At 51.1% G+C, this 15,065-nt stretch overlaps 1 protein-coding gene across 1 annotated transcript; it reads left to right on the top strand.

The window, feature by feature from the left end:
- Positions 1-1,997: 1,997 nt before the first annotated feature.
- Positions 1,998-2,606, top strand: LOC121969125 (tRNA (guanine(26)-N(2))-dimethyltransferase-like). Its single transcript, XM_042519046.1, has one exon. It carries the CDS (start codon positions 1,998-2,000, stop codon positions 2,604-2,606), a length of 609 nt encoding a protein of 202 aa, XP_042374980.1.
- Positions 2,607-15,065: the final 12,459 nt, after the last annotated feature.

The following is a 15,065-nucleotide window of genomic DNA, read 5'->3' as shown; positions in this document are numbered from 1 at the left end:
AAACCTTGATTTATTTTTGAACTAGGGGCAATGATTAAAGAGATTCAATGGTCTCAACTTGTTTAGTAGATGAGAATCATTAAATCCCTCTAATCAGTGCGGTGGACCAAGATCTGGTCCACTAAAAGCGGACCAAAGGATCCCTACTCTCCACAATAGTGACAAAAGATAAATATATTCGCCCCCACTAACTTGTCCCAGAGGAGGTCTTTAGAATATTGACTAGTATATATGGAAAACATTTAAATCTCAGACCTTATGATAACAATACCTCATGCGTTAATCATTAGATCATCCTAAAAGAACATTAAAGTATTCACAATGCTCCTATTAATGAAGGTATTATAACACACCTTTAATATTAATACCATTATGAATATCCTGGCTATCCATGAGTGTATTATTATTATTATTATTTTAATTATTTTAAAAAAATATAAAGTTTAAAATTAAAATTGGAATAAAATAGTACATAATAAAACATGAATATATTTTTTAATAATAATATTATTTATTTTTTAAAACGATAATAATTTAATTTTTGTACGGACTTTTTTGCCCAAATAGTTTGGGCTTATATTTTATATTATTTTATTTATAATTTTTTTATTTAATTTGAATTAAATAAAAAAATCAAAAAAATTTGCAGCGACTGACTTGTTCTATTTTATTTAATAAATATATTTAAAAAAATTTAAAATTAATATTTTTTAAATAGTAAAATTCTTTTTTTAAAAGTAAGATTATTATTAAAAATAATTTAATATTTTAAATATTTTAAATATATTCAAAATATATTATTTATTATGATATAATTTTAAGATAATTGAATGTATTGTGGAATCCATAATAATGAGTGTTAAAAGGAATGTGAGTGAAAAAGATATGTTATTATAATGGGTATTTGAGACTTCATCTTTTTTTGATGAGATAAAGTGTATTATAATGAAAATGAGTTATGAATGCTCTTAGCCAATGTCTCTATCTTCGTTTACTTCACCGTCTCCAACGTTAGTTCATCGTCTCTTCTTCTATTCCTCTACCTCTTCATTCTTCTTGTCTCCTCTTCTCTGAACCTATGGTTGCCACTGACTCATCATATCGTTGATATGAAAATCAATTGTGGCAAAAACTACCGTTAGAGAATCAATGGACATACGTAAGGAGCGTAGAAACAATTCGATATTCCTGCCAATTACAAAATATAATTCACACCAGCTTCTCTATCCAAAATACATAATTTAGGATAAAAAAGTTACTTTATTAAATTTGGATATCCACTTTTCAATACATTATATATCAGCTTTCCTATTTCTTCTCTCTCCTCTATAATGTTTAGGGAATGTAATCCATTCCCTAAATTTAGAGAAGTACTATTCATAAATGCAGAATTCAGGGAATGGATAGGGTAGTTGATGCAAAGATTTTTTAGCTATCTTATCCAAACTTTAAAGTAAAATCTTTTAATAGGGTATATGATAATGCTCTTACATAGAACTACCGTTAGATTATATCATCTATTTTCATGATAAAGTATTAAGCAATCTAAGATTTTTTATCCAGGAGAGTTCACTACATATATGATAAAAAAAATAATTAATCAGATTGGGTAACATAAAATTATCAATATGTCTCTATAAAAATTTCATATCGACCACCACTACATGTATTTGAAATTGTATTTCATTAGATCCGTGGTCTATATGTATCTGGATTTTTATTTCATTAGACCCCACGGATCATCCGAGATAGTAAATAATGACATGCTTGGCACATGAGGTCGCGGGGTCGAATCGTAGGATTGTCAGGGTGTAAATCCCAAACGGATCTTGTGCAACCATTTGTCCTATCGGTTGTCATGATTTACCTCCTTCTCCTTCGTGATGACCTGATTTCGCCATTTGCCACGTGGATTTTTATTTCATCAACACCGATTTCGGGCTCGACCCAACCAAAATTTACACAGTTGCTCTGTCTGCTCTCTCCTCTCCCCTGCCATGGCCGCCGTTGTCGCGGCCCACTTCTTTCCTATTCCTCCCTCCCCTCCCTTCCTCCATACCCGTATACGAAACCCGACCCGTCGGCCTCCGTTCCCCGCCAACGCCTCGCAGACTGAGCGCGACGTCGAGTTCGAGACCGGCAATTCCTTCTTCCTCAGCGAGAGTGCCCTAGGCCGCGACCTTGGCGTCCTCTCCGCCACCCTTCACCAACAGTCCCTCTACAGCGGTAGTGGCCTCCGTGTCATCGATGCAATGTGCGGCTGCAGCATCCGCACTCTCCGTTACCTGGCCCAGGCCGGCGCCGACTTCGTCTGGGCCAACGACGCCTCCGAGGACTGCCGGCCCCTCATCCTCTCCAATCTATCCCGCCACCCCCGCGTGTCTCCAGGTGGCGACCGCTGCTGGGTCGTCAGCCACCTCGACGCCAATAGGGTCCTGGCAGAGAACTACCTCCGTAGGGAGTTCTTCGATTTCGTGGACGTTGATTCCTTTGGGAGCAACTCCTCGTTCATGGGGATGGCTGTTGCCACTGTTAGGAAGGGAGGATTGTTGTACATCACCTCCACTGATGGGCATTCCTCAGGAGGGCATCGACCTCACTGGTAAAGCTTGACCTATGCTATTATTGGCCAAGTAGTTCAATTCATCTTTACATTTTCTTTTGCTTACTCTTATTAGTTGAATAAATTTTGAAGCAACAAAATATTATTTACTTCCTCGCATACCTTCCTGTTTTTTGCTAACTGCCTATCGATTTTACAGATTGTTTAGAATTTATTCCTGATGGAAATGAATCTCAAATCAATATTAGAGAAGAACTTGTAAGAATTCTGATCTGTTGGTAAGGACGAGGGATCCTCGTTGGCGGAAGGTCAATGACACGTGGAGGTCAAAGGTCAAGAGATTCAACCCTGAGACCTGGCTGACCGGATGAAGCAGGCCGACTGACCGGACGAAGCAGGCCGACCGGCCGGGAATCCCCCGAGCCGAATGAAAGACAACCCGACTAGGGGTCGGGTTTCCGATGCTCAAGGTAATAAGGTTTCAGGTCCGAGCGGACAGTCCGTTCGGCTAGGGCGCAAGGCAACAAAGACAGACAGGAGCAATCTCATCCGAGCATACGACTGAGAGTCCTCCCGGTCGGACCGATACCTACAACCGGCGGCAGAAGTGATACGGCTGCCGAGCGACCTAACCGCTCGGCCCTGGAACAGACAGGGAACGCAAGAGGACAAAGGAGACAGGAGATAACATCATCCTCGAGACGTCTGCCGCCAACAAGCAGCAGAGATGGCGGCCGAGCCGTACACAGGATCATACGGCGGAAGCTTCCACCGTCACATCCGGGATATGCTCGGACGATTGCGGAATGACGTCAAGGCTACTTTTCTGACATGAGCTCGTTAAGGTATGTTTGGGGAAGCGTGCACGCATCAAGAAGCGTGCCCGCGCCTTCCCGGGGTCCTATATAAGGACCCCCAAACGTCGACGAAGGTATGCGCAAATCTTCACTGTAGCCACAGTTACGCTGCCTCTCTCATTTCTCGTTGCCTGACTTGAGCGTCGGAGGGCCGTCGCATGGAAACCCCTCCCGGCTCGGCTTCTTTGCAGGTTCGCCGGAGATCTACACCACCAGAAGGAGACAGCGGAGCGTGTCACGTCCCCAGCGTCCGTCGACTCAGCGCTCGGACAGGATCAAATTGGCGCCATCTGTGGGAACGCACCTGAATCCGAGCCTAGAAGATAGAAGAAGCTGGACGTCAACTTCTGGTAATGCTCTCTCCCGAGGAGCTCGAAGCACTCATCCAAGCGCGAGCAGCAAAAATCGTGGAGCAGTAGCAGAAAGCTCAGGCCGAGCGGGCAGCGCAGCAGGCGACATCAGCATCGGGGGGTTGAGCGGCACCCAAAGAGCGGCCGGAGTAGCTCTCAATCTGGGGACAAAATAAGGGACCGACTGGCACCCAGATGGGAGCACCGCCCGCCCCGATACCTTTTCATCGGGCTCTATTCCAGACGCCCTCAGAGGTCGCGCAAGCTAATCAGGACAAAGGATCTTCATTAGACAAAGCACCCGTCCGGGACGACTGAAAAGGAAAAGCGCCCCGAACGGACGCGTTACCCGAGCGAATCAATCGGCAGTTCTCAGATGTCATCCTACGTGATCCACTACCGAGGCATTATGTGCCCCCTGCGATCGGGGAGTACAACGGGACAACCGACCCAGACGACCATCTGGGTAAGTTCGACAGCACTGCCACTCTGCATCAGTACACAGATGGTGTGAAGTGCCTGTAGGATCGAAAAGAATTTAGATATCTCCACAATAGCATGATATTGTCCACTTTGGGCCTAAGCCCTCATGGTTTTGCTCTTGGGCTCTCCCCAAAAGGCCTCATGCCAATGGAGATATCTTTCTCTTATAAACCCATGATCTTTTCCATGTGTTTTCAATATGGGACTATGTTTGCAACCTTGCAACCCCAACAATCCCCCCCTCAAACAAAGGACCATGGGCTTCCCACGTCCGATCCTTGACCCACCAGGTCTTCCTGCCCCTCGGTCTACCCGACCTACTAGGACTTCCTGCCCCTCGGTCCACCCGACCTACTAGGACTTCCTTGCCTAGCCGCAACTAGGACTTCCTGCCTGGTGTCTGGTCCTCTTGATCCGAACATAGGAGCCCCCACTTTCTTTGTTCGAGGTCAATATTGTACTCACATGGTTCAATCAGACCATAGCTCTTGTGCACAGTCGGCGGTTAAACCTTCTGGCAGTCCGGGCTCTGATACCAATTGTAGGATCGAAAAGAATTTAGATATCTCCACAATAGCATGATATTGTATACTTTGGGCCTAAGCCCTCATGATTTTGCTCTTGGGCTCTCCCCAAAAGGCCTCATGCCAATGGAGATATCTTTCTCTTATAAACCCATGATCTTTTCCATGTGTTTTCAATATGGGACTATGTTTGCAACCTTGCAACCCAACAGTGCCGAGTGTTCCTCACCACTCTCTCGGAATCGGCGCATCGGTGGTTCCGGAGGCTGCCGGACGGATCTATCACAAGTTTCAAAGAATTCTGAACGACGTTCCTCCATCATTTTGCGAGCAACAGGCGTCACCAGAAAGCCAGCGTCAATCTGTTCACCATCAAGCAAGGCGTGAGGGAGTCGCTTCGAGCTTACATCCAACGCTTCAACCAGGTGGCCATGGACATTCCAACAGTCACCTCGGAAACAATGGTGAATGCGTTCACGCAAGGGCTCGTGGACGGTGATTTCTTCCGCTCGCTCATCCGAAAGCCGCTTCGGGACTACGACCACATGCTGCATAAGGCCAAGGAATACATCAATGTGAAGGAAGCCCAAGCGGCGAGAAGAAAGGAAGCCCTGAATGACCAACCAGCTTCCGCCGAGCGGAAGCAGCCCGTCAGTCACCAGCCGCCCAGAGGACCGCAAGCTGAAGCCGCCCGTCCTCATCAGCACACTCGACCGCATGTCGTGCAGCAAGTCACGGCTGATCGGCCCAAGCCCAAGGGGAAGGTATGGACCCCGATGTTTTGTTCACTCCATCAATCAGCTACTCATAACACCCGCGACTGTCGGAGCCTTCCCCCCATCGCTCATCCTGCGCCAAGGAGCTACCGCCGTCGATCACCTTCACCAGACCGGCGACATCAACAACGGAGCCCCGTTCAAAGGATAGAAAGGAGATCCCCCGAGCGGCAGCATCGTCAGCAGCCCGAAGCCCACCATCGGGTATCGCATGAACGACCTCGACCGTCCGCTAGAGAGGAGGAAAATAGGGGCAATGCATCTCGAGGCGAGATCAACATCATTGTCGGAGGCCCGACCGGAGGAGACTCCAATAGAGCCAGGAAGGCACACGCAAGGCAGCTAAGGATACATGCAGTCGGCTGTAGCCAGGAGAGGGCGAGCGGACCCGAGATCAGCTTCGGGCCTAGGGACCTCGAGTGAGTCGAAGTCCCACACGATGACGCCCTGATCATTCGAGCGGTAATAGCTAACTAAACTATTCACCGCATTTTCATTGACACAGACAGCTCGGTCAACATAATATTCAAGATGGCCTTCGACCAACTGCAAATCGACCGAGCTGAACTACTGCCAATGACGACCCCCCTCTACGGGTTCACTAGGAACGAAGTCTTGCCGGTCGGCCAAGTCCGGCTGGCTATCTCGTTGTGAGAGGAGCCGCTTAGAAGGACAAGGACCACCAGCTTCATTGTGGTTGATGCTCCTTCTGCGTACAACGTTATCTTGGGGCGACCGGCTCTCAACGAGTTCCGGGCGGTCGTCTTTATCTTCTGCCAGAAGATCAAGTTCCCGGTAGAAGATCAAGTAGGGGAGGTGCAGGGAGACCAACTGACCGCTCGAAGATGCTACGTGGAGATGGTCTGAGCCGAGGCCAAGTCCGCTCGGAAAGTGCCGCGAGTCGAGGTAAATACTATAACCGAAAAACCACCTTCTTTGGTTTATGAAGAAAAGGAGGAGGTGCAGATTGACTCTTCCCGACCGGAGGCCATCACCTTCATAGCATCCGACCTGGAGGAGAAGCAGAAGGAAAAGCTGATCAAATGCCTACAGCGAAACTGCGACGTCTTCGCTTGGTCGACCCATGAGCTGCCAGGGGTCTCGCCAAGCGTAGCGCAGCACGAGCTTCACGTCCGGCCGGACGCTCGGCCAGTGAAGCAAAGGAAGAGGGACTTCAGCGCTGAGCAAAATGTAATTATCCGGGCGGAGGTAGAGAAGCTTCTGGAGGCCGGCCACATAAGGGAAGTGCAATTTCCGAGTTGGCTCGGAAATGTGGTTCTGGTCTCCAAGCCGGGCAACAAGTGGAGAGTCTGCATCGACTTCCGGGACTTGAACAAGGCATGCCCGAAGGACTTCTACCCCCTGCCCCGGATCGATCAATTGGTGGACTCCATGGCCGGGTGCGAGCTGATATGCATGCTGGATGCATACCAAGGCTACCATCAAGTGTCGCTCGCCCGAGAAGACCAGGAGAAGGTCAGCTTTGTCACGCCGGACGACACCTACTGCTACAATGTAATGTCGTTCGGGCTGAAGAATGCAGGAGCCTCCTACCAGAGTCTGATGAACAAGGTCTTCAGGGAGCAGATCGGACGCAACTTAGAAGTGTATGTAGATGACATACTTATCAACTCCTTCCGGGCGGCCGATCTCTATGCGGATATGGAGGAGACCTTCCAAACATTAAGAAGATACGGAGTCAAGCTTAATCCTCAGAAGTGCATGTTCGGAGCAAAAGGCGAGCGCTTCCTGGGTTACATCGTGACTGAGCGGGGCATAGAGGCGAACCCCATCAAGATAAAGACATTGCAAGACATGCCGCCTCCCAGAAATCTTCGAGAGGTACAACGTCTCACCGGTCGGATAACGGCGATGCCAAGGTTTATCTCTAAGATCGCCGACCGGAGTCTGCCGTTCTTCAATATTCTGCGTAAAGCTACCAAGTTTCAATGGGACGAGGAGTGCGATTGGGCATTCGAGGAACTGAAGACTTACCTGAATTCCTTACCCGTGTTGGCGAAGCTGGCCGTAGGTGAGCCACTCCACATTTATTTATCTTCAACTGAGCATGCTGTGGGCTCAGCATTAGTAAGGCCGAGCGACGAAGAACAGCCGGTGTACTTTCTAAGCCATATCTAAAATTATGCTGAGTCTCGCTACACTGGTCTCGAAAAGTTGGCCTTCGCCTTAGTCCTTGCCGCTCGGAGGTTGCGCCCTTACTTTTTGGCGCACACCATTATTGTGATGACGAACAACCCATTGGGAAGGGTACTCCTAAACCCTGAAGCATCCGGATGGCTCATCAAGTGGACGACGGAGCTAAGCGAATTCGACATACAATACCAACCCCGCTCGGCGATCAAGGCACAGTCCTTGGCAGATTTCCTGACTGAGGTGCAAAAGCCCGATCCCGAAGCTACATGGAAAGTATTTGTGGACGAATCGTCCACTCGGCTAGGAAGCGGAATTGGGATCCTGCTACTTTCACCTCAGGGATGGCGGATGCATTTGTCCGTCCGGCTGGACTATCGGACAATAAATAATGAGGCAGAGTACGAAGCCCTCATAGCCGGACTGCAGGCCGCACGGTATGTTGGAGCCAGCCGGGTCGTGATCCACTCGGATTCTCAGCTAGCCGCTCAACAACTCATGGATACCTTTGAGATAAACAATGCAAGACTCAGGCTGTACGCGGAGGCCTTTGAAAAACTCAAGACCAGTTTCATCGAGGTGGTGGTTCAGAAGATACTCCGAACAGAGAACCAGGCGGCAGATGAATTAGCCAAGCTAGCAAGCTCAATATTACCGGTCGTCATCCAGCAACCAATCGAGCAAGTATCCTTGGTAGCGCATGTGGATCGGATAGAAGGTCTCACATTCCCGAGCGATTGGAGAACAACCATCATGGAGTTTTTGCGCTCAGGGGCCACGCCGTCCGATCGGGAGGAAGCCCAGCTACTGAGGAGGAGAGTCGGCTGGTTCACGCTCATCAGAGATCAACTTTACAAAAAGGCATTCTCCCGACCTCTGTTGAAGTATGTCAGTTCGGAAGACGCCGAGTACATTCTCCAGGATGTACACCAAGGATCTTGTGGAGGTCATTCGGGTGGCCGGTCTTTGGCTAGGAAGATTCTTTGTTGGCTGGATATTTCTGGCCAACTCTGCATGAGGACGCCGCTCGGACCGTCGCAGCATTCCTTTCTTATCAGAGGTACCATAGTTGTTCTCATAGGCCGACGGAGGAAATGAAAGCGTCCACAGTGTCCTGCCCATTCGACCAGTGGGGCACGGATATCGTAGGACCCTTCCCTATGGCGACCGGACAACGGAAGTTCCTATTGGTGGCAGTCGATTACTTCTCCAAGTGGGTGGAGGTTGAGCCATTAGCCAAGATAACCGAGCAGATGGTCAAGAAATTCATCTGGCAACGTATCATCTGTCGGTTCAGCATTCCGTGTCGGCTCGTGTCGGACAACGGGCGACAGTTCGTCGAAAAGCAGCTCGAGAAATGGTGCAAGGGATATAACATTGAGCATCACTTCATGTCTGTGGTGTATCCCCAAAGTAACGGTCAAGCCGAAGTAGCCAATCGGGAGATCCTCCGAATTCTTCGAGCTCGACTCGACCACATGGGAGAAAGCTGGGTGGACGAACTGCCGGGAGTCCTATGAGGCATCCGCACGACCCCTAAGGAGGGAACGGGAGTAACACCGTTCCACCTGGTGTATGGAGGCGAGGCGGTCGTTCCAGTCGAAGTCGGCATAGAGTCCGTCCGGATCCAGAACTACGATGAGGCAAATTCCAAGAGGAGGCAACTAGAATTGGACTTGATCGACGAGGAGCGAGCCAAAGCGTCCGTCCGACTGATGGCTTACAGGCAAAGAATGAAGCAGAACTACAACCGCCGCGTGATTCCTCGAGCATTCTAGGTGGGAGACTTGGTCTGGAAGAAAGTGAAGCCGGTCGGGGACGTAGGCAAGCTGGAGGCTCCCTGGGCAGGACCCTTCAAAGTCGTCGAGAAGCTCCGATCAGGAGCCTACTACTTGGAGGATGAGGATGGACGGCGGCTGGAGAGACCATGGAGTGCAAACCACCTCTAACCCTATCGGGCCGGATGAAAGGTGCGCCGGTGTAATATATTTCATGAATATTCCGTTCGGCTGTATCCTTTGGTTGCAGGAATAAAAGTTATAAGAACAAAGCAAAGGCATGAGCATTGTGCGCCCAGCGGGTAGTTATATGAAAGCATGGCGAAGACCCCCCGTCGTTCGGCTGGACGTATATTATCCGAGCCATAGGCTCGATGGCGAAGACCCCGTGCCGTTCGGCCGGGTATATTTTATCCGAGCCACAGGATCGACGGCGAAGACCCCGTGCCGTTCGGTCGGGTGTATAATATCCGAGCCATAGGCTCGACGGCGAAGACCCCATGTCGTTCGGTCGGGCATATAATATCCGAGCCATAGGCTTGATGGCGAAGACCCCGTGCAGTTCGGCCGGGCGTATATTATCTGAGCCACAGGCTCGATGGCGAAGACTCCGTGCCGTTCGGCCGGGCGTATATTATCTGAGCCACAGGCTCGATGGCGAAGACCCCGTGCCGTTCGGACGGGCGTATATTATCCGAGCTGTAAACTCATTGTTGAAGACCGTCGAGCAGCGACGTTAAATCTTAGAGTCGAACCGACAATTATAAACCCTCCGGTCTAAAGACCGTCGAGCAGCGACGTTAAATCTTAGAGTCGAACCGGCGACTATAAACTCTCCGATCGGAAGACCGTCGAACAGCGACGTTAAATCTTAGAGTTGAACCGGCGACTATAAACCCTCCGGCCTGAAGACCGTCGAGCAGTGACGTTAAATCTTAGAGTCGAACCGGCGACTATAAACCCTCCGGCCTGAAGACCGTCGAGCAGCGACGTTAAATCTTAGAGTCGAACCGGCGACTATAAACCCTCCGGCCGGAAGATCGTTGAGCAGCGACGTTAAATCTTAGAGTCGAACCAGCGACTATAAACAATCCGGCCTGAAGACCGTCGAGCAACGACGTTAAATCTTAGATTCGAACCGGCGACTATAAACCCCCCAGCTTGAAGACCGTCGAGCGGCGACGTTAAACTCTAGAGTCAGACCGGCGACTATAAACCCCTCGGCTTGAAGACCGTCGAGCAGCGACGTTAAATCTTAGAGTCGGACCAGCGACTATAAACCCTCCGGCCGGAAGACCGTCGAGCAGCGACGTTAAATCTTAGAGTCGAGCCGGCGACTATAAACTCTCGGCCCGAAGACCGTCGAGCAGCGACGTTAAATCTTAGAGTCGGACCGGCGACTATAAACCCTCCGGCCTGAAGGCCGTCGAGTAGCGACGTTAAATCTTAGAGTCGGACCGGCGACTATAAAGCCTCCGGCCGGAAGACCGTCGAGTAGCGACGTTAAATCTTAGAGTCGAACCGGCGACTATAAACCCTCTGGCCGGAAGCTCATAGAAATCCCTAGTGGAAGGTCGTCTGGCCGATCACCGCAGTAAATAAAAACACTCCAGCGACAAACTCATAGAAGTCCCAGGCATAGTGGGAGGTCGTTTAACCGATCAGCGAAGTTAAGGAATCACCTGCGGGAAAAAGGTCTAGCGACCGGTCGACATAGTCAAAAGGAACACTTAAAAGGAAAGGCTAACGCAGCAAGAGTGGCCATCCATTTAAAATTAGCATTTAAAAGTTACAGACGCCACATGAGAATTAAAGACTCGTCGATCGGAAGCATTACTGCAAATACTTCATTCAAGGAAGTCAAAGATATGCTTTGGGATGGTAGTAAGAAGCGTCGCATGCTCCGTCGCAGGGATGACCACGGACTTGGGGAGCTGACCCTTGGTCTTCAGATAATCTGCCGTGGCGGTGATGGCCAACTCGAAGGCGATGACCAGCCGGTCGCACACCTTCTCCACAAACTTCGTCGAGCGGATGTAGTTTTGCCTCAAGGCGGCGATGCGGCCCGGCTCCGCCTCTTGGTACTCTTTGAAGGCAGCGCGAGAAGCATCAAGAGCCTCTTGCAAGGCCTTTAAATCGTCCTTGAGTTTGGTCACCTCCTCCGAGCGGCCTTTCTGCTCGCCTTCCAGCAGCTCAGCTAGCTCATTCACACGCTGCTCCAGAGCTCGGGCTTCTACATTCTTTTTTTCAGATCAGCGATGGCGGTGTTCTTCCGAGTGGTGGCCAACTCAATCTTGCGGTCATAGGATTTGACCTTTTTGTCTAGCTAGTCCAACATGTAAGCCTGGTCGGTCGTCTTCATCCTTTCGGCCTCTAACAGATCCTTGGTCTTGTCAAGCTCCTTCTGTAGCTCGGCATAAGAAGGGTCTCGGGAAGATGACGGGCCGCCCTGACTCTTCAGCCTCTTAAGCTCGTCCTCCACCATTGCCAGGCGGTTGGAAACAACAACCTCTTCCACCCACCGTTGATGTACACCGAAAGGTTAAAAGGCCGATCGGGAAGACTACATAAAAAGAAGGAAACAAAGCTTACCCCTGTGGTCTGTTGCATGTGGCTGTCAGCCAGCTTGTCGAGCGGTATCATGGCCACACGGGCCCGAGCATCCGCCCACATCTCAGCTAGGGGCCCCTTCATAGTGATCATATGCTCGGGGGCCGTCGGCCGATCGGACTCGGCCATGAAAGCCTCAGTAGGGAGATGGAGAGTAGCCCTAACAGTACGGCGCTGCCCCGGAGTCGTCTGAGCGGACGCCAAAGGATCGGAAGCCGGGCTGGACAGGGTGGACAAAATGCCCGAGCGGAGGACTCGGCGTGGTTCAGGAGGAAGGGAGGCAACCGGAACCGCTTCGATGGGGGCCGCAGGCGCCTCCAGTTGAGAAGGAGTCCGGTCGGAAGATAGCGCCTCGACCGATGGTGCTTGGCCGCGTGGAGAGGCAGTGCCCGTCCGCTCGGACGCTTGCACTGCGGAGGTTGCCGAACGGAGGGGATTCTCAACTCTCCGTCTTTTCCTGTTGAGCGGGAGCTCATCCTCCGGATCGAAGCTTTCCTCCCAAACGATCGATTCTTTGCCATAAGTTGCACCGCCGGCAGCATCCATAGGCGAAGCCTGAGTGGCCGACTCGCCTGCCTGCGCTTCACTCTCGTCCTCATGAGAGCCGACCGGAGCAATGCCCAGTTGCTCCATTTCCTTGGCCGCTGCCGCTTCGAGCGCGACCGCTTTCTTTTTCAAAATCCCGAACAGCACCGACTCCATTACGATATTCGCTGCAAAGAAAAGAGAAGGAAATCAGTTAGAACTCAAGGCAAATGTACAAGTGAAGTTCTTACCGAAGCTGCTCGGGAGGGGGTCCGGCTCGGACTCAAACCAAATATGTACATCACTCTTTCAGATAGGAGCTTGTTGATGTCGAGCTTCAGACCGGCTAGCAGATTCACTGCTTGGAGATAGTTCGGTCAGATCTTATATTTCTTCAGCTCGGGAGAGATGGGCGGTCCGACCTGCCATTTCGTACGGAAGGGGAGCCGCCCGGGAACACAAAGGTAGAAAAAGTTCTCCTTTCAGCGTTTGTTGGAAGAGGGCAACTTATCAAAAATGACTAAGTCGGGCCGAGCTTGAAACAGACAAGTGCCCGGCTCGGACTGCTTGGGGTAATAAAAATAATAGAAGCCCTCCGAGCGGAGGGGAATGTTGTGTATCTTAAATAAGACCACAACCCCGCACAGGAGGCGAAAGGTGTTGGGAACCAGTTGGGCGAGCGGAATGCCAAAAAAGTTATAAACTTCAACAATGAAGGGGTGGAGGGGAAACCGCAGACCGGCTACAAATTGGTCGCGGAAAAGACAAAATGCGCAGCTCGGCGGTCTGTGCGGCCGAGCGGAAGGTGAAGGTAAAATTAGCTCAAAGTCGGAAGGGATATCAAAAGCGTTAAACAGGCTCTCGGCATCGCGCCGATCGAACCGTGACTCCATGGTGGTATACCATGGGCCGAGAGTCGGGTCCACAGGCTGAGAGGAGCTTGCCATCGCCATAGCAATGGAGGAAGCAGAAATCGAAAGGGAAAGCAAATGCGCAAGCGAGAAGAGGAGCAAAGCAGTAACCAAAGGACGAAACGCGACCAAGATCGCGAAGAAAACACAGGAATCAAAGGAAAAAAGGCGGAAGAACCTTACAAAGAGGCTGAGGATCGAAGGAGGCGGGGAGTCGTCGGAGAACGAAAATCGGAGTCGCCGGAACGCTGAAGCACCGAAGAAGGCTGCGGGACACGCGAAGGCAAGGGTGCGGCAGAGGAAGAAGGTGAAGGCTTTATAAGGTTGGGCCCAATCGGCCTCGACCGTCGGATGCAGGTCACAGGAACCGAGGCCCACGCACATCGGGCCGTTCATTTCAAACCGTCGATGTCCCCTCGGACACGTCGCCGAGCCGTACGATGTCGCCAGCGGAGGCGCCACGTGGCACCATGTCACAGGGGCGCATTTAATGAGCGCCATTACGACACGCAACGCGTGTACTCGGTCTTAATGGAGAGGATTTGCACGAATTCCAAGGAGATCCGAAGGGCGTTAGCGTTGACCGTCGACACGGTTACAAAGCCAGCAGCAATAAAAAGTCGAACGGCTGTGAGGAGGAACATTCCAAAAAGTGGGACAGCGGTGTCACTCCGGCCGACCGGCAGTCCCGTCAGTCGGACTTAGCGCCTCCTTCGACTAGACTTGAAGGGGAGGCATGTGATCCGGCGGTAAGGACGGGGGACCCTCGTTGGCGGAAGGTCAACGACACGTGGAGGTCAAAGGCCAAGAGATTTAACCCTGAGACCCGGCCGACCGGACGAAGCAGGCTGACCGACCGGACGAAGCAGGCCGACCGGCCAGGAATCCCCCGAGCCGAATGAAAGACAACCCGACTAGGGGTCGGGTTTCCAATGCTCAAGGTAATAAGGTTTCAGGTCCGAGCGGGCAGTCCGCTCGGCCAGGGCGTAAGGCAACAAAGACAGGCAAGAGCAATCTCATCCGAGCATACGACCGGGAGTCCTCCCGGTCGGACCGATACCTACAACCGGCAGCAGAAGTGATACGGCTGCCGAGCGGCCTAACCGCTCGGTCCTGGAACAGACAGGAAACGCAAGAGGACAAAGGAGACAGGGGATAACATCATCCTCGAGACGTCTGCCGCCGACAAGCAGCAGAGATGGCGGCCGAGCCGTACACAGGATCATACGACAGAAGCTTCCATCGTCACATCCGGGATATGCTCGGACGATTGCGGAATGGCGTCAGGGGTACTTTTCTGACATGGGCTCGTTAAGGTATGTTTGGGGAAGCGTGCACGCATCGAGAAGCGTGCCCGCGCCTCCCCGGGGTCCTATATAAGGACCCCCAGACGTCGACGAAGGTATGCGCAAATATTCACTGTAGCCACAGTTACACTGCCTCTCTCATTTCTCGTTGCCTGACTTGAGCATCAGAGGGCCGTCACCGGGAAACCCCTCCCGGCTCGGCTTCTTTGCAGGTTCGCCGGAGATCTACA

This window comes from Zingiber officinale, chromosome 4A (assembly GCF_018446385.1).
Source record: "Zingiber officinale cultivar Zhangliang chromosome 4A, Zo_v1.1, whole genome shotgun sequence".
Taxonomy (NCBI): Eukaryota; Viridiplantae; Streptophyta; class Magnoliopsida; order Zingiberales; family Zingiberaceae; genus Zingiber; species Zingiber officinale.
This window is presented reverse-complemented; position numbering and strand designations above follow the sequence as displayed.